The sequence below is a fragment of the Penicillium odoratum genome (assembly GCF_028828045.1).
Source record: "Penicillium odoratum strain IBT 22623 chromosome Unknown utg000005l_segment0_segment0, whole genome shotgun sequence".
Taxonomy (NCBI): Eukaryota; Fungi; Ascomycota; class Eurotiomycetes; order Eurotiales; family Aspergillaceae; genus Penicillium; species Penicillium odoratum.
Genome location: NW_026643147.1, coordinates 7,218,866 through 7,242,633, shown reverse-complemented (window position 1 = coordinate 7,242,633; position 23,768 = coordinate 7,218,866). Strand labels below are relative to the sequence as shown.

At 48.4% G+C, this 23,768-nt stretch overlaps 7 protein-coding genes across 7 annotated transcripts; 3 read left to right on the top strand and 4 right to left on the bottom strand.

The window, feature by feature from the left end:
• Positions 1-226: 226 nt before the first annotated feature.
• On the bottom strand, positions 227-2,975 carry N7520_008295 (putative GTP cyclohydrolase II; the record flags this gene model as incomplete). Its single annotated transcript, XM_057142229.1, has 5 exons — positions 227-809; positions 945-970; positions 1,534-1,815; positions 1,865-2,821; positions 2,886-2,975. 5 exons carry the CDS (start codon positions 2,973-2,975, stop codon positions 227-229), a joined length of 1,938 nt encoding a protein of 645 aa, XP_056996235.1.
• Positions 2,976-3,672: 697 nt separating this feature from the next.
• dbp5 (ATP-dependent RNA helicase DBP5) lies at positions 3,673-5,373 on the bottom strand (the record flags this gene model as incomplete). Its single annotated transcript, XM_057142228.1, has 5 exons — positions 3,673-4,146; positions 4,196-4,433; positions 4,485-4,982; positions 5,034-5,187; positions 5,295-5,373. The coding sequence occupies 5 exons, from the start codon at positions 5,371-5,373 to the stop codon at positions 3,673-3,675; spliced, it is 1,443 nt and encodes a 480-aa protein (XP_056996234.1).
• Positions 5,374-5,901: 528 nt separating this feature from the next.
• Positions 5,902-8,376, top strand: N7520_008293 (putative actin polymerization protein Bzz1; the record flags this gene model as incomplete). The annotated part of the gene is made up of 6 exons (XM_057142227.1): positions 5,902-5,946; positions 6,003-6,029; positions 6,120-6,647; positions 6,693-6,773; positions 6,822-7,944; positions 7,991-8,376. 6 exons carry the CDS (start codon positions 5,902-5,904, stop codon positions 8,374-8,376), a joined length of 2,190 nt encoding a protein of 729 aa, XP_056996233.1.
• A 230-nt stretch (positions 8,377-8,606) lies between these two features.
• Positions 8,607-9,630, bottom strand: N7520_008292 (uncharacterized protein; the record flags this gene model as incomplete). The annotated part of the gene is made up of 3 exons (XM_057142226.1): positions 8,607-9,078; positions 9,122-9,245; positions 9,306-9,630. The coding sequence occupies 3 exons, from the start codon at positions 9,628-9,630 to the stop codon at positions 8,607-8,609; spliced, it is 921 nt and encodes a 306-aa protein (XP_056996232.1).
• Positions 9,631-13,725: 4,095 nt separating this feature from the next.
• N7520_008291 (uncharacterized protein) lies at positions 13,726-14,242 on the top strand (the record flags this gene model as incomplete). Its single annotated transcript, XM_057142225.1, has 4 exons — positions 13,726-13,830; positions 13,881-13,940; positions 13,993-14,125; positions 14,178-14,242. 4 exons carry the CDS (start codon positions 13,726-13,728, stop codon positions 14,240-14,242), a joined length of 363 nt encoding a protein of 120 aa, XP_056996231.1.
• A 2,764-nt stretch (positions 14,243-17,006) lies between these two features.
• Positions 17,007-17,474, top strand: N7520_008290 (uncharacterized protein; the record flags this gene model as incomplete). The annotated part of the gene is made up of 1 exon (XM_057142224.1): positions 17,007-17,474. One exon carries the CDS (start codon positions 17,007-17,009, stop codon positions 17,472-17,474), a length of 468 nt encoding a protein of 155 aa, XP_056996230.1.
• An 822-nt stretch (positions 17,475-18,296) lies between these two features.
• Positions 18,297-22,872, bottom strand: N7520_008289 (uncharacterized protein; the record flags this gene model as incomplete). The annotated part of the gene is made up of 5 exons (XM_057142223.1): positions 18,297-19,056; positions 19,112-19,509; positions 19,585-20,232; positions 20,290-21,979; positions 22,058-22,872. 5 exons carry the CDS (start codon positions 22,870-22,872, stop codon positions 18,297-18,299), a joined length of 4,311 nt encoding a protein of 1,436 aa, XP_056996229.1.
• Between the last annotated feature and the right edge of the window lie 896 nt (positions 22,873-23,768).

Genomic DNA, 23,768 nt, shown 5'->3' with positions numbered 1-23,768 from the left:
AGAAGTTGGCCTTGTCCAATCCAATGGAGCTCGCAGAGATCCCCCGGGTGATGATTAAATTCATGGCGCCTTTGTAGTGGGATTGATGGGAGGTCCTGGATGCCGCCAGAGCCTCATAACTACTTAATAAGATAGCCGCAGTGAGTGTATCGCTGTCTGGCTCTCCGCAGCTTAGCGCCACGATCATATGATTCAGTGCCTAGTTATGTCAATCAGATCAGATGTGCTAGGGAGGGACCAAGAAGTGGGGACAGTAGTGTACTTCGCCATAATACCGGGAGGCGATCGGGGACCAAACCTCGCCCGAGACTAGCAGGGAAAGATTCCGCGCAGTAAAGGCGCAGATGCAGCGGAGCAGGAAATCTGAGTGCAAAGCACGTCTAGAAACCTCTCTTTCGTATGTTTTGTCAAAGTCGAATACGTCCATCCATGTCGCCAAGCCGGCACGGAAGGTGTTGAGCAAGGTGACCACTTCGTCGTTCAATTCCACCGTTATTCCGGATGAAGGCGGGCGTGATAGTGAGCAAGATGATTGAGATGCCACATTTCCTTGATTGGAAGGCGTCAAGGAGCTGGAAAGCTCACTGGCGCTCCCTTTAGATGACACCCGTTTGGCCTTGGGGCTGAATGACGGCAGGGACTTGGAGAAGGTAAACGTCGAGTCAGTTTCGCGTTCCTCCTCGGGAGGTGGATCCGTAGAAAGAACGCTACTCCACGTCGACTGGGTGATGAGCTCGGATGGGCAGCATTGAAGACCGAGACGCTCGGAATTGTTGCATACCGGGGTTTTCTCATCGCACCGCGTGTGCCTGGATTTGCAGGTCACACTGCCATGGGTGAGTGTCTTTCTGCAGCCTTCTTCACCATCAAAGGCGCATCACTTACCATCCTAAGTTCGTCGGTCAGTCAGTCGGTCAGTGACTTCGTCATCAATAACTCCATACCTCTCTTCTTCCGAGTAGTGCCACGCCTGCTGCGGTTCGTACTGCCTCTACTTCTTGCCGAGTCCATCTACTGGTTTTCAGGACTCGAATTCGAGCCAAGTGCCAGCTCTGAGACTTTGGAGAAGACTATGAGACCGCTGGTTTTTGAGGACCCACGATCTAGACAATGCGGCCGTCCCCGCTTCCCCGATTCTCCGCTTTCCCAATTCCCCATGGTGAGCACTAATCCAGAAAAGTAAGCTACGAATTCTTAAAGGAAATCCGGTACATAGTAGGTAGTCTGATGTATGTCTATGAAGCCTGTGTCAAATTACAGAATAAAACAACTGCTGCACATGTGCACGAGTTACAGAATTCATTGAAGATGTTCCAAAATTGTTCCAGGTATACAAACAATCAATCTACTGGGTCACACTACTGAATCACAATGAGTATTGTTTTTTTATAAAGTTCATTAATCATGTCCAGACTTGTACCATTCAAACCTTAGAAGATCACCGAAATGGTTTCTGTCCAAATGTGCAAAATGCCCATTTCAATGCTGAAAAGGTTAGTCCAATGCTCGAGACAACTGTTATAGTTCACTCACAGTGACATCCTCCCACTTCTCCCAGCCACGCCCTTTAACTTGTGCCAGCTCATCCATTGTGAATTGCTTGCCGGTGGTGAAGTAGCCCGCGTTGATCTTGGCGTCAATCTCCACTCGAGAGTCATCAGGAATCATATCCTCCGGAATGGGAACACGTTCCAGGATCTTGATGCCGGTGTCCACGATAGCATCGTGCTTCATATTGGACATGGATAGCATGCGGTCGATTTTCTTGATTCCAAGCCAATGAAGAATGTCTGGCATGAGGGCTTGGAATCGCATCTTAACCAGGGTGTTAGCTCGTGTCAGTAGGGGAAGAGCGTCCTCTTACATCGCGCACTCCGGCAATGTTTTCTGTCCGAGTGAAGTACTTGTCGGCAGTGTCTCCACCTCGTTTACGAGCATTGTAGACCAGGTACTTGATAACTTCACCCAATGCTCGGCCTTCTTTACGGAAGTAGATTACCACACCACTTCCTCCATTCTGTGCTTCGCGGATCGCTTCACGAATACCAAAGGCTAAGTAGGGCCGACATGTGCATATGTCCGACTGGAAAACATCGCTTCCATTGCACTCATCGTGAACACGCAGAGAAAGCCTGACATTCTCATCGGAAACCCGCTCCGGGGGTCCGAAGATATAGACTGTCTGCCCTCCGATGGGAGGTAGGAATATCTTGAGGTCGGGTCTCGTGATAAGCTCGGGGTAACTGCCACCCGTATGCTCAAACAAATTGCGCCGAAGCGTACCCTCATCCACGCCAAATCTCTCAGCAACGCCAGGCAAATACCATACCGGCTCAACAGCCACCTTCGTAACCCGCACCTCGCCCGAAGAGTCAACAACAATATTGCCATCCACCTCCAGCTGACCATCACGCACGGCATCAGCAATCTCCGCCAACTTCATATTAGCTCTGGTAACAGCCATCGTGGGTCGGATATCCCATCCCGCCTTTAACTCTTCCTTGTATTGGTTCACGATATCATGACCATAAGGATCCATCGACACAATCTTACTCTTATCCGCCCAAGCAGCCTGCCATGGAAAATTGAAAACAGGCTGACTGTTCCGCAAGTCAGGCTTGAAGTCTGCATCCAGATCACCGGCCGCAACGGCAAGTGCGTTATAAATGCTGTAACTGCCTCCATGGGCGCCGATGGCATTACGACGTTTGACTAGATTTCCGCTTCTGGAGACGACGATCGGACCCCGGGATTTGGCGTTGGAGGCGCCCCATTCCAAAGGTACAGGGTCGATTCCACTTTGACCGGGGTATGTTGTCAGCTATACAGGTTATCAGTATTTCACCGCCGAATGTCCAGTATGGCTCTTTCAGACATGTCCCTACGATGATATGTTTGCTGATCCGAGACTTTGGTGAAGTCGGGAATTGGGGAGTAGGCTCTGGCATATTTGACGCTGGTTCAGAATCTCCCATTTCGAGTCGAAGATATGTGAATGAGAGAGATGAGTGAGAAGCCGGTTTGTTTGGAATCGCAGCACAGGACCATGTGACCCCGCACTGCTATCAGCTTATCTATGCGTCATTAATTTGGGGTTTTCTTTGTTAGTTTCGAGTCTTATTGGTGTCTTCTGGATGATTTTCCACTTTCTTTTTCATGCTTCTGTTCATCTAGCTGTTCATCTGGAATCGGGCTAGGCCCACTGGATACTCTTTAACCTGGGATATGGGGCCACCGACCGACCCATCCCCCCACTTAGTTTCGGATATTGGCCAATTCAGGCTAAACGCTCTACACCCGCAACAATGTCTGCTTGTCAATGGTCGTTATGTTGCATAATATTCGGCTTGTTACGAGATAAGAGTAAATGTTGGAAGAACAGCGTCACGAAAATGCGGTGAGGGGCTGGTTACGCAAGACTTGGCGGAGCAAGCCCCCCAGGTTACACCAGACACAGATGATTGTGGACTTGGTGACCAGATGAACATAGGAAACGATTGACCTTCTGCGCTTGAGTACAGCAAGATTAAGGCTATTACAATAGAAGCTTGGAACAGGACTTGTTCATTTTAGAATAATTCGTAAATTGGTATCTCGTTTTCCTTGCACATTTCAAGCTCCGCTGAACATTGCAAGTATCCACCCAGATCGTTCGTAAGATTCATGAGTTAACTATTTGGCGAAGTTGGCCTGCGCACGCGAGTTCTTGATGGTCTTCTTGATCATATCTTCAACCTCATCCCAGTCACTGGTGTCGATGCGATCAATGGTGCAACCGAAGTGCTCTTGAATCATGCGGAGCATCTCCCATTCACCCCGGTTGGCTACAAACGAGATAGCGACACCGATACGGCCGAAACGACCGGTCCGACCGATGCGGTGCAGATAAGTTTGGTATTCGGGCTGACCGGTAGGCCGGCTACCATCGTAGGCCTCGGGAATGTCGTAGTTGACAACCAGGGAAACAGTGGAAACGTCGATTCCACGAGCAAGCACGTTGGTGGTAATGAGCACCTTGGCTTCTCCACTGCGGAAGGAGTCAATAACAGCGTCGCGTTGAGATCCCTCGATTCCTCCGGTCAAGGATGCCACAGTGTGTCCCTCGGCGACCATGCGCTTCTCAATCTCGTCGGCAGATCGGCGAGTCTATGTTTATTGTTAGCGCAGTCAATAAGAACAATCGAATGATACTCACGCGAACGAAAATGATGGATGAACCAACGGTCAGCAAGCCATAGAGCTGCACAAGGTTGGAGTATTTCTCCTCATCATTGTTGCAGTCCATGTAAAGTTGCTTGATCCCGTCCACAGTCAACTCCTCGTGCTTAAGGGTGATCTCATTGGCCGCCGGGGCAAACTTCTGGGCATAACGGTAGACGTGAGCGGGGAATGTAGCGGAGAAGAGGACAACTTGGATCGTCTTGGGGAGCATGCTATACGTCTTGTAAGCAAAGGACAGTGAGGTGAAAAAACCGGGAACTTACGCCTTGACACGAATGCACTGATCACCCATACCCTGCTGGTCCAGCATGTTATCGGCCTCATCCAGCACCAAGACCCGCAGCTGAGTGGGATTCAATCGGCGCTTTTTGATCATGTCCTGCACGGTACCCGGGGTACCGACCACGACAGAGCAATCCATTTGGCTGGGACGTGAGGCGGCGTCGGCAGGAACAGCAGTACCGATGATCAACCCGTCAAGGAACTGGCCCATGGTCTGAATGACACCAACAATCTGACGGGCCAACTCACGGGTCGGGGCGAGAATGAGAGCCTGGGGGGTAGTCATGGCCTTTTCGTTGGAAAGGTCCAGGCGGCTGAGGATGTTCAGAACGAAGGCAGCAGTCTTGCCAGTACCAGACTGGGATTGACCGACGAGGTTCTTCGGCGGATTGTCCATGAGGAGAGGAAGAGCGCGCTCCTGAACCTTGGAAGGCTGGCGGAAGTTCATGGAGGAAAGGCCCTTGAGGATACGCTCATCCCTAAGCGCATTGTTAGCACGGATACAGATGAGAATCCACTGGAAGACTCACAGCTTAAGATCATTGAAAGTCTTAACAGAGTACAGAGGGTTGTTGGGATCCGCCTGCAGGTCGCTCAGCTTGACCTCGACAGAGTAGTCCGGTTCCTGGAGCACAGAACCGGAACCACTTCCACCTGCACCATCCTGGATAATCTCTGGGGCTTCTGTTGCAGTAAAAAGAGCGATCAGTTCAACGATTCAATCTTAGCATGAACTTTTATGACATGATGTCGGTAGGTGGACGTGAAGGTTGACGTGTGGGCTCGCGTACCGGTAGGAGCATCAGGCTGAGTGATGCGGTCTGCAAGAGAGCCTTCAGCCTGGGGAACAGCTTCGGGAGCCTCAGACATGATGCAATTGCGATTTGCGACGCGACACTTGCGGAGTCAATGGGATGGAGGGGCGTCGCGGGGCAGGGAAGTATCGAGGGGATGATGCCCACGGAAACTTGAAGAGGATGGAAGGGGGGATATCCGCAGCGAAGGACGATTGCGAAGAAACGGAGATACGAATGAATGTGGGGAAGGTCCCTTGAAAGTGAAGTAAACTTGAAATTAAGCAAAAACAGTTCAAAACGACATTTAGAAGAAATGACGGAGCCCGACGAAGCTAGTCCGAATACGGTAATGTAATACCACTGTACTGCCACCTCCAAATGCCCGATAACGATACCGTATCGTCACAGGCACCGGAGATGCGCTCCCCGCCTTTCTAAGATCATCGTTCTTGCTGCCTCATTGGCTTCAACTTCTCTGTGTTTCGATTCTTTCTTATAATTCTTCCTTGTGATCCAGGTCGACCCCTGATCAATTCAAATTACCACAAGTTGATCTTTCTTTCCAGCTCATGCGTGATCTGCTTTCGGCCTTGAGACAGCCATGGCGGCAGCAGACGTGGCTCCCCAGTTTGGAGCGCAACTAAAGGTATGAACTCCGAGGCAGTCTTTCTTCAAGTAACTAATATTTTTTTGTCTTTATAGGACTCGTTCAAACCAGTGAATGCTTGGGTACGTCCAAAACGGTCCTCTCCTTCCCCGCAACGCAGCGCGTCATATAACCACGTTTCGGAGCGGAGCTAATGCACCCACGTTGCACAGGTTTCTAATGGCATAACATGGCTGGACGAAATCCAACAATTCTACCGCGAACGCAGCGCTATCGAAAAAGAATATGCAGCCCGACTTTCAGCTCTATGCAAAAAATACCAGGATCGCAAAGCAAAGAAGATCAGCCCGTTGAGTGTCGGTGACACTCCGACTATGACTCCGGGTTCCCTCGAATGTGCATCCCTTACAACATGGTCCACTCAATTGAGCACGGTCGAGGCGCATGCGGCGGAGCGCGACAAATTTGGAAATGAGTTGATCACTCAGATCGCCGACCCGTTGAAGCAAGGGGCCGTGCAGTATGAGGAAATTCGCAAATGCCATGCGGATTACCATAGTAAGCTTGAAAAAGAGCGAGATGCCTCATATGGGGAACTGAAAAAGGCCAAGGGAAAATATGATGGCGCTTGTCAGGAGGTTGAGTCGCGGCGCAAGAAGATGGACTCCTCATTCGATCATTCCAAGGCTAAGGCGCAGAGCGCATTCCAGCAACAATTAGCGGAGATGAACAACTACAAGGTACGTTCGCAAGAGACAAACTACAGGATTTGGCTGACCAAATAGAACCTGTACCTACTCAGCATCAATGTCACGAACAAGTTGAAGGAGAAGTTCTTCCACGAATATGTGCCTGAGGTTATTGATGTAAGTCGCACTGGACTCGAGTCTTGATAAATACTTATGGTGACGCAGGGCCTGCAAGACCTCAACGAGACCCGAGTGATAAGGTTGAATGCTCTTTGGACGCTCGCCACACAACTGGAACAAGCATCCCTTACAAACAGTGTCAATAATACTGCCAATCTTCTCAACGAGATCCCCCGCAATGACCCCCGACTGGACTCAATGATGTTCCTTCAGCACAACGCCATTCAGACCCAAGAACCTGCCAATATGGGCTTTGAGCCGAGTCCCATTTGGTCCGATGATGCGTCTATCATCACTGACGACGCCGCTAAAGTGTTCCTGCGCAACCTGCTGGGCCAAAGCAAAGCGCAAGTACGTGAGTTACGTGTGGAGTCGGATCGAAAGAGACGCGAGGTTGAGGGCTGTAAAAAGATCCGGGATAGTATTCGGCAAGGCAAAGACAAGCGTAATGAGCTTGATATTGTTCGGAACATATTTCAGTGGCAGGAAAGCCTGCATGAGGTGGACCGCAAGTGGCTGACGGCCGAGGTTGAAACATCCACCATTATCGCTGTGGTAGGAGACTTGTCTGTAGGAGCACAGAACCATAACTTCCGATCGCAAACATTCAAAATCCCTACAAACTGTGATTACTGTGGTGATCGCATCTGGGGTTTATCTGCCAAGGGCTTCGACTGTCAGGACTGTGGCTACACATGCCACAGCAAGTGCCAAATGAAGGTGCCGGCCGAGTGCCCCGGCGAACAATCGAAGGAGGAAAAGAAGAAGCTCAAAGCCGCTCGACAAGAACAAGCAGGTTCAGGGCCTACTATCGATCTTGAATCCTCCGCGGCCTCGACAACAGCGCCATCCCTTACTCGCCAGAATACTATGAACTCCCTTAGTTCCGGGTATGCAGCCAGTGGAGCCCGTTCGCTGTCTAATGTGGCCACCCAACCCACCCCCGAAGACCCGGCCGATGAAACTCCCTCGCCTGTTGCTGAGACCAAGCCAAACGCCGGAAGGAAGCACCGGATTATGGCACCGCCTCCCATGGCATATGCCACCGCACCATCCCCTGAACCTACAACCAAACCAAGAGGCAAGATGCTATATTCTTACGAAGCCACTGGTCCCGACGAGGTGACTGTACAGGATGGAGATAATGTGACAATTGTTGAAGCTGATGGTAAGCTCGGTATGGGTATTCGAAAAACGTTCTCTAACCTCTGTAGATGGATCTGGCTGGCTCCGTGTCAGCGTAGGCGGTCAAGATGGTCTTGTCCCAGCGTCATACGTCGATGCGGCACCAACGCCTTCACCAGCCCCATCGGCTAGCCCCGGGCTGCCCGAACGACCGGGGTCTGTCTACTCGAACTCCTCTGCCTCCTTGGCAGCTCCCAAACGGGTGGGTCCGGCGGTGGCGCCACGCAGGGGTGCCAAGAAACTCCAATATGTGGAGGCGCTGTACGACTATGAAGCTCGCAGCGATATGGAGTGGAACATGACCGAGGGTGATAGATTTGTCCTGGTTAATCGCGACGGCGGTGATGGATGGGCGGATGTGGAGCGCGGTGGAGTCACAAAGAGTGTACCAGCGAACTATATCCAGGAGGTGTAGATGCATAGACCTCGGTACAGCGAGAGAGGTTGCATGGTGGGATTTCGTTCTGCATTTTGCATTTTGCGTTCTGTACTTTTTTCCCTGCTATATGGCGTTCTGCGAACCAGCCCGATCTACATCGGGGGACATTATCTGTTTCACATGCATTCAAGTCTATAGGATCCAATGTTACCAGTGCATCATTCATAATCATCATGACATTAACTCCCTACAGGGACACTTAAATGTCATCGCGTCACCGGGGGATACCCCATATCTAAATGTTCAAACCCATTCTCCGGCGACCACATATACCGCGACCAATCCTCCACCTGGAAGACCTCTTCCAATCCCTCCGTGATATCCAAATCCATCTCCCCCAGACACATACCGTCGGCCAATGCCGGGTCCAGAGGGAAGTCAAACGGATTGACACTGTCCAGCGGACCCAGAGGATCCGTCTGCGCCAGCGTAGCAGGAGGGAGAAGGGAATACGTGGGATCAAAGATGGCATTTCCCATAACCGGATCGGAAGGAATAGAACCAGCATCAGGGCCAGGACCGGGACAAGGACCAGGCGCAGGCGAGAGACTCTGAGTGGTACTGGCAGGACCAGAGACAGCCACCAACCCTCCAGACTCATTCCCAGACCCATTCCCAGACCCCTCCTCCGAACCCGACCAATACCCCAAACAACCAGAGCTAGCAGTCCTCTCCGCTCTAGCAGCAGGAGCATTAGAATCCTCAGCAGAAGTAGACGAACCCTCCCTCTCCCGCCCCCTCGTTGCTTATGCGGCACTCCCTCTTCGCACCGGACGACGGTCTCGGCGCAATGGGCAAAAATCCATTTGGATTATGGTGCCGGGGATAAAGTCTAGCGTGGGAAGCTTTCTAAAACCAACAAGCGATCAGCGACACGCCGTCTGCATCGAAGTATCATGGGCCACTCCGGTATTGTAGGAACGGCATGTGCGTGTGTTGCGTTACTTTTGGATGTTTGAGCTCAGACTCGCGCTTTTGACGAGCGTGGTCCGTGGGCGATTTGCAGGGGGTTGAATGACAGATTGAACATGTTGCGAAGGGGCGACCTTTTCGCTTGATACGAATCAATGGTCGATCTGTGCGGTTAGCATATATTCGGGAAATGTTGTAGAGGAAATGGAAATAGGAATGGGAATAGATTGGGGGAAGGGTACCATGATGTTTGCAACTGGACACACGGTGGCCTCGTATGCAAGCTTCACAAGCCCACTTTTGACCGTCGATAAGCATCCCTCGGTAAGATGAAATGAATGGACGGGTTGCAGGTACGGTGGGCTTATATACTTTTTTCTCCCTCTTTTTTGTTTTTTTCTTTGATATCTGTTTTTACGGTAGGACCGATGCCACATTAGGAGCTATGACATATTGTGACATATTGGATAGGATTTTTCTGTGTCGTGGAAATCCACCAACGACACTGATTCGATTTCACAGCCACAGGATCGACTGCAGGTGGAACTGCGTGTGCGTTTCGGAGAGTTCCATGTTAGTCTGTAGGAGCTTGGGCCATTAAACTAGGTAATGTTCTTGGTCTGGAGGTGCTTTTTTCCAGTGGGTCAACTAGAAAGCGGGAGAGAAATTTTCATAGATACCATGAGGGATTTCTTGCTTTAATTTCGTTCTAGCGGGAAAATGTAAACGGGTGAAATTTCTATCGTTCAAGTAGACAAATCGGTACAGGTATTGGGGCTAGATCTGACAAATGCCTCATACATATCCCGTTCCGTCGGCAATGTACGTACCTGTACCGAGCGGGGACCAACAAAAAGCCTAGAGAACTTGTTACCAGTTACCAAGGAAAAAAAGCAAAACAAAATCCAAACACCACTTGGCAACCGATTTAGTTAATGGTTCCTTTTACTCGAAACGGCCGCTCGGTTCACAATGGGGCTGGTGAATGCAAGTGCTATCAACCCCCCACCTAAGCTACGCAGACAACATACAAAAGTTCAAATTCTAACTGGAGGTGGCTGTGCATCCCATTCGGTTAAGTGGCGTTGCATCGCGAATTTTTTTCGAATTTCTTTACACGCGCATTAGCCTCGATATTCACATGAACATATCACATATCATGGTTAGAACTACCCTCCACATGAAACATTGAATCTGCCTGAGACAGTACCTAGGTTTATCCCACGGAATCCCACAACTCGGATTCCCCCTTAAAAAGATCAAATAAAAGGCACAATTAAGGAAAATTAAGCTCCAGGTTAATCCAATCAAACGTGACGAGCTACAAATTTGGGGGCCCGCCAGACTAGTAAATCGGTCCTGGATCCGCACCCTTTAGTATGCGCCATTTTATATACCTGAGGCATTTTTCTTTTCCAATTGTTTGGTTTTGTTCCCTCCAAGCGAGCACACCGTATGTTTTCTACGCCTGTGCTGAACACTTGTCCATTCCAGATTTGTTCAGAAAATGTATCCATGTAGCGGGGAATTGGTGAATGTTTTCCGCTGCACGTAATCTCGTCAAACATTGGAACTTGGATTTGGGGATCTTCCTAGACTTGAATCCCAATTTTCTTTTCTTTCTCCCGTTCCCAGCATTTTTCTCATCATCGTGGAATTTTCTTGATCGGTTCGACGTACATGTGATGGGAAATATATTTTTCTTCTTTTTTCATATCGGGTGTGCGTTTTCTTCCATGTCAGCAAATCAGACAAATTGATAACCCCAAGGCCGGACAAAGGAATTTCCCGCTCTGTTCCAAGGTTCACCTTCAAGCCCTTGTTCAAAATTTGAATGTTTCCCAGATAAAATCAGCTTTGAAATGGACTGACAGAATTAGCAAATTGTCCTGGCACGAGGACATATTTATACTACAAGCTGTAGACCGGAGCGCGGACTTATCGGCATTACCATAACAAGGTTGCTCGATATGTGTCGCCATTTGAGTCGGCCCGATTATATTGCTCAATGAGATACCGACAAGGTGCTCTCAATAGCCAGATAAGCATTGGCTGGGAATAACACCGCTGTTTAGACACGTTAGGAAAATTTGAAGATGAATCTTGGAATAAATGCAGCGGTGTGACACGCCTGACCAAATTTGACGCACATCGTCTTGGAATGTTCCCGCCATCTAGGAGGCTTCACTTGAACCCGGGAACTTGGAAGGCTTGGTTTCGAGTTTCGTAAGTGAGACTAAACTATCTCCAGGTTGGCAGATTAGGGAACTAGTAATCCATACAGAGCACTTGAGGGCTTATAGCGCTTCATTTGATTTTCCAGACATGTTGGATAACGTTCGATATAATATCCAGGGCAAAGCCATCTAGTAGCACCTGGCTATCATCGACAGCATGCGCCGGAACTTGAAAAAGTGTAGCATGGTGAGTAAGACGGTAAGAGAACTGCGTATCCCATTCCTTGTCAGTGGAGCGTACGATATCTTTGGGCTGGTAGCATGGCTACCTCAGCCTGTGCCAGGCCTGACTTGAACCGCTTCTCGAATGACAACAAGCCTCCATCATCATGCCGGATATCATATATACAAGGTTCAAGTTCGAGGGCTATCGCGATATAGGGATCGCTGCAGCCAACACTCAACCTCCACCTCGTACTGGTCCTGCCTTGTTTTTCTCCTCCAAAGCAATAAGTCTACGACGGAAATCGTCGTTCACCCCATGAAGTATGTCTGGTACCTTGCGGCCCCCATCTCAACCTTGTGGACCCTTTCCTTGAAAGCAAGGTCCGGTGCATCAAAAATACTTGAAGTTTTTCAATCGAAATGACAATTTAGAGTATGCTTCCTATGCCCACGGCAATCCAAATAAAAAAACTCAGTGAAACGGGTACTGATTTAAGCTTTTCGGGCTCGGAGCTCTCGGTGCAACTGAATTCTGTGGCACAGCTGGGGTAGCTCGCGGTAAGCCTGAAATGAAACGCCGTTGGGTTGGCAGCAGGAGATTGGGCACTTCCAAGTCGCATGGCTAGTGTAGCCAAGGCGGCGTGCATCGAGCAAAGATAGCTTAAGCACGGGAGAAAAAGTTTTTCGTAAATGTAACGAAGCACAATAACATTTCTTCAAATGTTACAAATGTGGAAATATTCCCAGGGCGTTTTTGTGTAGTCGTCTTGATGATCAATTTAAATGAACTTTCAAATGAAAATTTAAATGCCTTTACGATACCTGGATATGATTTCCAAACTGATTCTTTGTTTCTTTCTGCCGCGATAAACCATGACCTCCGACGAATAAAATACTATCTTCAAGAGAAATTCTACCCCTCTATTACTTGGGTACACTGCGGACTTTTTGGACATACGTTCGAAACCACCACCAGATTTTTTTCCCCCCATCTCCTTCTACTTCATTATTCTTCTTTTCTCTTTTTTTCTCTTTCTTTTCTATGTCGCTATGTATTAATCTGGGGAGCCTTTTGTCCATTTGACTAATACGGTACGAAAGAAGGTAGAATACAGGATAGGATACAGAGTGGAAGACTCGGTAGGAGACTGAGTAGTAAATATAGTTGGAGGTGCGGTCTAACACTCAAATAGGCGCCGCTCTTTGCGCGGCGGAAAGCCTCTAGTTATTCTTTACGTGAATATTCAGCGAAGAAAAATAATACTAGAATACTAGCAGGATATTCTGTCATAAATCCACAAAAACATCTGATTCTGCTTCAGCTAAATTGAAAGCAAGTCTATCAGTTCTTGCTACGATATATTACGTTTTGCTACTCACTTGAAGGTAGTTCAAGACCTTGTTATAAGTAATGACTAGTGTATTAATTCCCTTTTTACGTTGCTCACTCACTAGTACGTCAGATAAAGCACTGCTTACTTACTAGTAAGTAGTAAAGATGTAGATTATTACTACACAAGATAACCCATCATTCATATCGTAATCTCATGTGATATAGGGCCTATAGACCTCTAAGCCGTTATCACATGTTCCTCTGTTTCTTCCTCACAACCTCCCCCTAATGATATCATCAATTTCCGAGATTGTATCTACCGGCAAGCACAATTTATCGATTTAGTAGGTCTCAACGTTAAGCGGAGAATGGAAAATACAGGTCAACTGGGAGTCATAATGAATGTGTTGTTTTGCACAGTTCACATCTCACGTCGTCTGCCTCTACACGTCGTCGGCCTCCACACAACCGCCCTCTACATGACCGCCCAGGCGGCGGGGCGCCGCTCTCATAGATCCACGTACTCAAGTTTCGACCAATGAATCGATTCGACGACTCATTGAATGATTCCTATAGCTATAAATACCTTCTCCTTTGCATCCCCACCCGAACCTTTTCAATCACACCATCAGCATCACCAAACCACCAAAAACCACTAATCATAGGCATTATAGCAAGATGTCAGGTGCTACCAATGTGGCTACCTCCGGTGGCGGAGGGGGGAAACCCCCGAAGAAGTCAGGCAAGACTCCTGCTGACAAAGTCGCGGAGGTGTCAACGTACGTTTCCCTGATGCCATACATATGAAGTGTGAAAGCTGACTCTTTTCACAGCGGAAGACACCGGAGGCGCTCGCAGTCCTAAAGAAGGCTCTTGAGGCGTACCAGATGAGCGTAGGTTTTCTTCAAGACGCCAGTCGATAATCAACATGCTAAAATGTCTTAGGAGGATACTCCTGTTGCTGGATCATCCAAGTCCAGAGCCAGGCATCGTCGTCGCCGCTTAGCGGTTGCCCGAAACCAGAAGGAGATATTGGAGCAGATCGTGCAGGAAGGCCTGCCTCCTAAATCCCGAGTCGGTAGTACATAATGACAACACGAACCCCGTAAGCTCATGCTGACATCTAACAGGTGTCGCCAACCGCGTTATGGAGCCAAAGACTCCGGCCAAGGCTAAGGCCACTTCCCTGTCCTAATCCGCCCATGTTGCTGACAACAACTTCAACGCCATTCCCGACGCGGTTAAAGGGCCTATTAAGAAGCAAAGCAGAAGGCAGCGCAAGCGCGCCCGTATTGCAGCTGCGAAGAAGCTGGAACGCAGCATAGCTGTTGCGGAGACTGGTACTGCTAAGACGGCAGTTAAGGGCGCGCAAGCGCCTGTTGGTCAGCAGCATTTCTAGTCCATGCATCTTTGAAATAAGCTCATGATTCACAGAGAGAGAAGAGGCCGCAGACCTCATCACCTTCCCTATGTCACAGTTGGAAATCACTCAGCACCCGGAGGCGGAGTGGCTCATTGAGTTCTCCGATTCGGAGTAGGGGGCTAGCGCCTGTTACTAGGGTTGGTATTAAGGGTTCACGCTTATCGCTTCTATGTCTGTCCGAAGTTGAGGTCGTGCACCTGATGACCTGCTTCGTGGATTGTATTCTAAGGCTTTTGACTTGAGGCCACTTACTACCACGCTATCGCGAAACTTCCAAAACTTCCAAAATTATTGCTGATGCCGCCAAAGCACCTGTCACGAATCCCGCTATTACCCGCCTTATAGTTCAGACCCATTTGTAGCCCATGGGCTTGGAACGCACTTCCTTGGTCTTTATTTCATTTAAGAAGCTCCGTCACTCAAATCGAGTACAATTCCTGTTAGGAGCTTTGTGACGAAGACACACCACCTGTTAGTACACACTGGGATGATCCTGCTTCAATCAAGACGGGTAAGGTTCTGTCGGCATGCCAATAGGCGCAAGACTACAAACGTCAACCCTAACTGCCATGTAAAAACGAACCGCATCCGTTGCGAAAAGACTTGCGCTGTGTGGATCTTCGGGCTCCGAAATTTCATGCCTACTGTCGACGATGAGTACTGGTGCGATCGAAATGTGTCATGCGCTACAACTCGAGAAGAGACCCATAACCTTAGGGGACCAACTCAATCGGTACCTACCCAGACCGAGCTTCGGCAAAGTTTACGCGAAGCTGTCACATACGCACACCCCACTTCCATTTTATCCAGCGTGGAGTTTCTTCATACATGGACGCTTCCTCTTGCGTTCTCTATTCTTGCAAGCAACAGTACTGCCGCCGCCACATATCATCACTTTAGTAACCGTGACCCAACTCGGTTTCCTTATGCAAACGGGACCAAACCTTGATTATGAAATGGCTTCTATTTCCGAGTGGATTAGTCCAACATTGAAAGAAGGGAATCTCAATCCCCCTCATTTAAAGATATACATGACCACTGCATGTAACGGAGCAGATACCATACTCACCCAAGGTGAGATGAGTATTATTATGAATTCCTTCTACAACCGAGTATACGAACCAGGTAATGAAGGCCATTCAGTATTTCCAGTGAGTCTTCTAAGGATCCTAGAGGCATTTTCAATGGCTGAAATATGGCTGCATAGATTCTGCTTATTTCAGAGTATTATTGGCGCCGTGTCCGCATCATTGGAGCAGTATTTGACCAGCCTCGTGACAAGTTCATCGTAAAAGTTACCCCGATTTGTGATTTTCCAAAAAGGATGAACTTCTTTGGAATCTATTCTTACGCTATGAAGGGAGCGAGCCACAACCTTCATGATATATATTATACAGTGTGTCTGAATTCACTATATTTGCTCTTTATTAGGCTAGGGAAAGAACTCTATGTATATAGTAAAGTGATAGCTATTATGATAAGGGTGGTCAGCTAAGGCATAGACCACTGTCTAAGTAGTCGGAAGCTTTCATATATAGGTGTGATATATTCAATGACGAAGACTAGGTAAAATGTAATAGTCATGGACATTAGGACTTTTTGTAGCCTTTCTCAACCCACTCTCGGCCCATGTCTTGGGTCCATACCTTGGACCCAAATTGGGTTTTGGGGAAGCCTAACTAGGCAATAAGTGGACCCCGGGTTGGTTGATTTAGCAATTCTCATTTAAGAGTCCAACACTGCGTTCGCCTTCGTTCTTAGATAGTCCACACACAAACACTCAGCACAATGGGCTGGAGAGATGACTGGCCATTGATGCCAGATGGCAGTCAGTACAATGGCAAACACTTAATCACGCTGGTGCGTAATGACAAAAGCTCTTTTCCAAGGATCATGGGATGTCAATCTTCTTATCGAAGAGATCGAGAAGCATACGGGGACTCAGGTGGTATGTGACAGATATTCCGGCCGTTGACAAAGGCTCCAACAACTATGGAAGTGCACATTATTGTTTTTCCTTTCCTCATGATTTAGAAATGTGAAGCCTACTGCACTACGAGGGGTTGGGGTTATACAGAAATATCGGAAGGATCTTATATTATCGCTCGGTTGTCACGGAGAGATATTAATATGCCCCAACTTTGACGGCTTTCCAACAGAGGCTCAACTGTCGGAAGCTATCTTCAAAGCCGGTGTCTACAATTTGGTGCGTTCAGAGCATGAACTCCATACATCTCGCTTGCTTTACTATCGAGTACTAGTATTGTATCCCGGCCCGAAAGATTCCATTCCCAAAGACTTAGCTGGTCGCCGGCTCTTTCTATTTGAAAAGGCAGACGGCGTAGAGAATGCGTGGAACTAGCTCAATGCGACCGCTAAGGTGTGATGAATACAGGATCCCTTAATAGCCAATGCTCACTGTGCTAGATATATCTCCTGGATCAGTCAGCTAATATACGGGCGAGTCTGTTTCGCTATAACCCACCCACCGCCTGACTTCATCACACAGTAACTTCCCAGCCGTGTATTCAAATTCATGTCCGAAAGACTCACCTTGCCGGTCTCCCCAACGCGCGAATTCTGGATGCATGTTATTGAGTCCAAGATCAATGCCACTATTCGAAACGAAGGAGAAATTATTGGCTGGGAGGATGATAACGAGACTGTCGGCCCAGTTGCTTTGGTAGCCAAGGCGAGCCTTTACGAGTCCTCCCTCATATCATTAATTCCACTGGAGCACGATGACCAAAGTCTCTACAGACTTGTTCTTGAACACGGCGACTTTGGCATTCATAACACTACGATAAATTATGTGGCGAACGAAAAACCTATTGTCAAATCATTATACCACTGGGAAAGTGGATGCACCGTTCCAGCAATTTTATCGGATCTTTTAGTAGCTGTCGTTCCGGTCAATTTGACCACCGACGACAAGGGTGGGCCATCCGTGACCCGATTACCCCAAGATTATACTCAGTCGGATCTGAAAACATATGCAGTATAGGCACGGCACTACATTCAGGTTCGTTGTTATCAATCACCTTCATACGGATTTTAATTCAATTAAACTGAGCGCTGACTCCTGTTTTGCCTTCATAAAGACGCTATAAACCAAGGCGCCTGATATAAAGTTGTAACATAAGCTGGAAAGGATTTGAGGCACCTGTGGTTTAGTCTCCGAGACTGGAGGGGTGGAGATTGGGAGAAGTACTTTGGCCGTCTTGGAAAATGGGCTGAAACTCGAATGAAAGAGCTAGGCGTGAATTGAAGAGGAATGAAACAAGAGATAGCTAAAGGTCAGCCTCAAGCAGGACCAGGAAGTAAATGGATGTCTCAGGGAGAGCTCCAAGCTTCAAGTCATCACACAGTTGTTGAGAGAATATTTTTCGTCCGCAGGCTATAGCTCTTGTTATCGTGTTTGGAATTTTTCGTGTTTGTATTGCTATTGAGACTCACCACTAGCTGTCTTGTATAGGAGCTATCTAGTTGCGCCAGCTGCGCGCACAGATGTGACAGGAAAAATGAAAACCTACTCAAGAACCGCGCCGTGGTACATTGCGGGCACCCAGGCCGCCATTAGGCCCAAACTTCAAAGAATTAGAATTTCCAGCGAGAAAGAGAAAGAAAGAGAGAGAAAGAGAGAGAAAGAGAGAAAAGGAGAGAAAAGAGACACAGAGAGAGACATGGAAAGAGAGAGTAAAAGAGGGGAAGAGATAGATAAGGAAAGAAGGAAAGAGAGAAATAAGAAGAGAAAAGGAGCAAGAAAAAAGAAAGTGAGGAACACTTCAAACCTGCCCCATGCCACCATAAAGCATTAATACTTCGGCTATTTAGCCTTCGCCTTGTTTGCTCGGGAATATGGCAAAACACGGAAGAGATAGTAAAGAAGGACAGCACCGAAGATATTGAAAACGAAATATGCCCAAAAAATCCCATAATATTCCCACCGGTTGTTCCAAGAGATGTCGCGACCGGCAAGGTATTGATCAGCCGAGCTGAGGGGACAATACTGACATTGTGCAGTGGAGTTCCAGTCGTAGAGCTTCCCCGGTGCTGTCTTGAGAAACTTTCCGAGATACTCGCCACAGGTCTGTCCGGCCGGGGCGTCAAAGCTAACTAGCTCTCGATCCGAGCAAATGATCGGACGACCGTGGAGTGCAGTTGCACTGATACCGCCGACGTAATAGGTTAAAGGAGAGACTCTGTGCATCTGGGACCAGAAATTGGGCATGGCGCTCGGTGGTTGCATCACGCCGTTAGACAACAGTGACAACACAAACATGAAAAGAGCCATCATACTGCCCATAGCAAGATTCGAGACCGCAGAGGCAATCAATGATGCGAAGCTGGAGGCAAAGAGGAAGAATTGGAGTACGAACAGGAGGACGAGGCCCTGGCGCTCTGGGTCTTGGTTTCCACCATAAACAGAGAAGTAGAAGGAGGCCCACGTGCAGACACCAAGCAAGGCCTGCCAGGGTAGCTCAACGACAACTTGTGAGAAAATGAAAACTTTCCAGGAATAGGTCTTGGAAGGTCGCTCGCGTAGCTCATACAAAGCCCGCTTCTCCACAAACTTCGGCATAATTCTGTTTCCGTTAGCTTTCCGTTATCTCAGTGGCCAAAGATGGAATGAAGACTCACTGGTTTAGCATTGTGGTGAAAATAGTGCAAAGAAGGAACAAGCTAAACAGAGTATTTTGGAAGCCTTGGTTGGAGTTGTCTGACATCCAAAACGAAAAGCCTACAAATAGGCCGCAGACAATACCCAAAGCAAGCTTGGCGAAAATGTACTCCGGCTGGCGATGATACTGCTGGAAGTCACGTTTCATAACCTGGTACAGCTGGGCTGTAATCGGCATGGCAAACTCAAGCTCGCTGGACTTATCGGTGGGTGGCTGAAGGGCATTCGAACAGATGTGGCGAAGATGATCCTGGACTTCTTGATTTTGAGGGCTCTGCTTCCATTTCTCCACCCAATCAACAGGCTGAGTGCTCTCATGCGAGCCTTCACCAATAACCTCGAGTATGTATTCAGCGGGCTGTGAAGGGGTGAATTAGTCAAACTTGATGGGATGGAATATCGGTAAAGAAGAAAGGAATGGCTTGTGACTTACATTCTCATCTGACAGACTTGGGCGTGCGCCGTTTGATTCGAAATAATCCAGAAGAAGGCGACCATGGTTCCCAATGTCCCCAAAGTACGCGGTCTTACCGCCTTTAGCAAGTAAAAGGAGACGATCAAATTGCTCAAACATGATAGGACTGGGCTGATGAATTGTGGCAAGCACGGCTTGTCCATTTTCAGCCAGTCTTTTCATAACAGAGCAAATTGCCAGGGAGCTCTGTGAGTCCAGTCCACTAGTCGGCTCGTCTAAGAAGATTAAGAGCTCTGGCTTTGCTGCCAGCTCGACACCAATAGTGAGAAGCTTTCTCTGCTCGAGGTTCAATCCTTCCCCAGGCTTTCCAACAATAGCTTCGGCAAAGTCTTCCATTCCCAGCATTTGAATCACGTCCTCAACGTATGCTTGTTTTTCTTCAGTGGAAATCGACTGGAGTTGCCGCAGTGCTGCACTAAAACGAAGGGCCTCCCTGACCGTAGCAGTCGCACAGTGAATGTCATTTTGTTCGACGTATCCGGTCTTGCGGCAGATGCTGGTATTGAGGCTTCGGCCATTGACCAAAGTTTCTCCCGTCACAACGCCAACGGTCATTCGCTGCGATAGGACATTCAGAAGAGTGGTTTTTCCTGCACCAGATACACCCTAACCAAGTAAGCATGGAGCCAATCATTGAGTGAAGAATTGAATGGTTTTACATACCATAAGAGCAGTCAAGGTGCCTGGTTTCACCCAGCCGCTGACATCATCCAGTAGTCTCTTTGTGCCTCCCTTAATCGGAATATCATAGCATAACCCTTTCCAAGTGAATATGTTCTCATGCTTTGGCAACGAGCCACGAAACATCGAGGGTGGCTGGGAAAGCTCTTTCGATACTTTTGGCACCTCCTTCACTTCTTCATCGCATGGACTCATGTTTTTGGGAATGTGGCCTGGGAGAAATGACAATGACTCGGGTTTGGAGACGGTGCCCGGAACCAGCTCTGTAATCACAAGATAGAACACATGGAGTCCGATCATGAACGCAAAAAGGATACCCAGATTCCGCCACAGATGACTATAGAGAAAACCATAATGCTTCTCAATGTATCGATCACCGGAAACGAAGTGATCCCCTGCGACAGCACCAACTTCCAAGCAAACGAAAGACAAGCCAGAAAGCGAGGGATAGTCTGGCAAGTACTCGACGCATTTGGCTCGTAAACCATGGTACTCGTTGGCTATGATTGCTTCGAACGCGTAGAAAACGGGATTGATCCATCGGATCCAGCCAAGCCACGGGCGCATATCGGGCGGTGATACAGTAAAACCGGTATACACTGCAACGCTGATAATGACGATCCCGCTGAGAGCCATCGCTTGACTGAGAGTTTTCGTGCTTGCGGCCAAGCACCGAAAGATCCCGGACATGGTAATAACGGAGACCACTTGGAAAAGGACATATATGAAAAAGTGCCCGGGCTCTCTCCTGAGGTGCGCCATGAAGTAAACGATTACACTGGCTAGGAGAGCGCGAAGCGTTTTGATTGGGAGATCTATGATGACTCCAGCGAGTGCCTCGGTGAAGGGGCGAACAAATGAATAGCGAGCCTGTTTTTCCACAATTGGTCTCTGGCCGTATAGGACGTTGACCTCGAACATAGCAATCATGTTATTTGTCAAAACTGCCAGAAAGATAACGGATGCCCTCTGTGATAGACCATCGGAGTTATCGGGGATATCAAAGAAAAGAGAACTGATCAGCACAGCTATAAGCATTTGTAACACTGCAGTCGCAATGATCCCTGCGCGGTCATTCAAGGATCGTCTGTATGCCCTAACAAGACACAATCTGAGTTGCATGGGCACGGAGAGCAGGTAAGGGCTTGACCTTCGGACATGGTTGGCTTGTTCGGTACGTTTGACGTCTTTCAATTTGCTTTCTTCTAGTCCATCGAGAGGAAAGTTGTGAGAGAAGCTTTTCATCTTCTCTCGAAGATCCAAATACTCTTCACTATTCCTCCAGTATGTCTCAAAGTCTGTTGAAGTCCGCGGAACCTCCTCCGCCATTCCATCTTGGGGCACACGCTCACTCGGATTGGTGACAGAAGTAAGAAAATCCGCGCTGACCTGTCGAGGATGGCGTTTCCAACCCATCCTCTCAAAGTATGCGACAGCTCGATCACAGGGACCAAAGTATACTTGTCGACCTTCATAGAGAATAGTGACGTTGTCAAAGTTGTTGTAGATGGGCTCTGAAGCCTGGTATACCGCGGCGGCGTGACATGTTTTGGTGAGATTGGCAGAGAGACGAAGGTTTTTGGCAAAATCAAGTGCACTGTTGGCGTCAAGACCTCGAGTGCTGTTATCCCAGGTACCAATGGGCGCTCTAGCTAGAGTCATTTCCGCTATGCTACATGTGAGAACCCAGGGAGTCAGTTAATGTGATCCATGGAGACACAGCAGGGCAGCAGCTTCCGGAATCCCTCACCTCACTCGTTTTCTTTCTCCACCACTGACTCCGCGAATATACTCGTTGCCAACTCGGGTGTTCTCCGTATGTGAAAGACCAAATAAGGCCATAACAACCCGCACCGCCGTCTGTGCATATTCGTCGCGGCTAATGTTGCCCGGTCGGGTATGCGGTGCCCGTGCATATGCAGCAAACTCAAGGGTTTCCCGGACAGTCAAATGCGGAAAGTGATTGTCTTGTTCTTCGTTGTAAACAACATCGCCGCGATACTCCTTTGTCATCCTCTCATACGAGACCCCCTTGTACTGGATGTTGCTGCCCGGGTCCAAACTCAATCCATCCAAGTAGCCGGATATTATCTTCAAAAAGGTTGAACATCCGCTACCCGGGCGGCCGAGGACCAAAAGCAACTCGCCACTGTCAACCAGTCCGTCGAAATTGTGTAGGATGGTGGCTCGCTGTTTGGGATGATGGCAATGTCGAAAATAGTGCAGAGTCGATGTGAAAGGTCTAATCAGGGTCGAAAGAACCGTCGACTGAGTTTGAAGATGCGAGGCAGAGCCCTGGATTGAGAGACTCTCGAATAAAATTCCGCGATGTCGAGAGTCACCAGCGGCAGAAGTGAGGATAGAAATGTTTCGTTTCGCCCATTCGCAATCAAGAAACTCGGAAGAACTGGGGGGTGATGGGTCTGTGTTCTTGCTGTGGACTTCGGTGTGGTGTTTCTTATCCGGGCTGGATGGATCGTGGGAGGAGGCCTCTGGACTACCGGTCGTCGTCGTGCAGAGACTCCGTCGCTCACTAGGGAGCTTAGAACCCGCAGTAGCATTCATCAGGGCAGCTGAGGCTTTCCGTACTGCCTTTCTTGGGGGATGTCAAACAAAATTGAATGAACAATCAGCCTTCCATCGGGACTCGGATATTGCACTTATGCAGACAGGTACTTCATTTTGATAAGCTTTGATATATTTAACATCTATTGATTCAATATTTGGAATTTCCTTGCATTAGCCCTTGTTCGCAATGTTCATGTTGACTTTCCATTGGGGGAAATGAATGGAATGTTGTGCGAAGGCCAGCTGGCTCCCCATGAAACAGCAATATCGGAGCATTGGAATGTATACTTTGAAAACAATTCTACGTCATATGAGGATGCCGTGGAGGTCGAACTGGGCCGTTCCGTGCCGAACTATGCCCCTGTACGCTCTTGACCCTTTGACACTGAGTCAAATGTATTTTGCTCGAAGATAGTCCAAAGCCTAGGCACACATGTGCAATTAACACAATATGTTTCATCGAGGATCTGCCATTAGGCAAAGATCTTCCCATCGCGTGACAGGTCCACCCAAACACATCGCATCACACGATCAAGTCGCCCAATAACATTAATTTACTGCGCATTATGATGCACCTCGTAGCACCTCGACAATTATTGACAGGATGAGTCCTGTCCTATCAAATAGTTCAACGAGCAATCGTAGTAAAAAATGGAGATACTTCCAACACTTGAGGTTCAATGTCTGAGTCGTCGAATGGCATAAGTCATACGTGCAATATTTGAACATATGAGCTTGAGCTTCGTCCAGACGTCCAAATGTCATTCACTACATAGTGCTTACGTGCAAATACATATATATAAAAGGAACTGAAGAATAGCACATTTGCAACTTCAATGTCTCCCACGTGAATAATGTATCAGACGAGCCTGCAAGCCCCCGATTTGAGACAA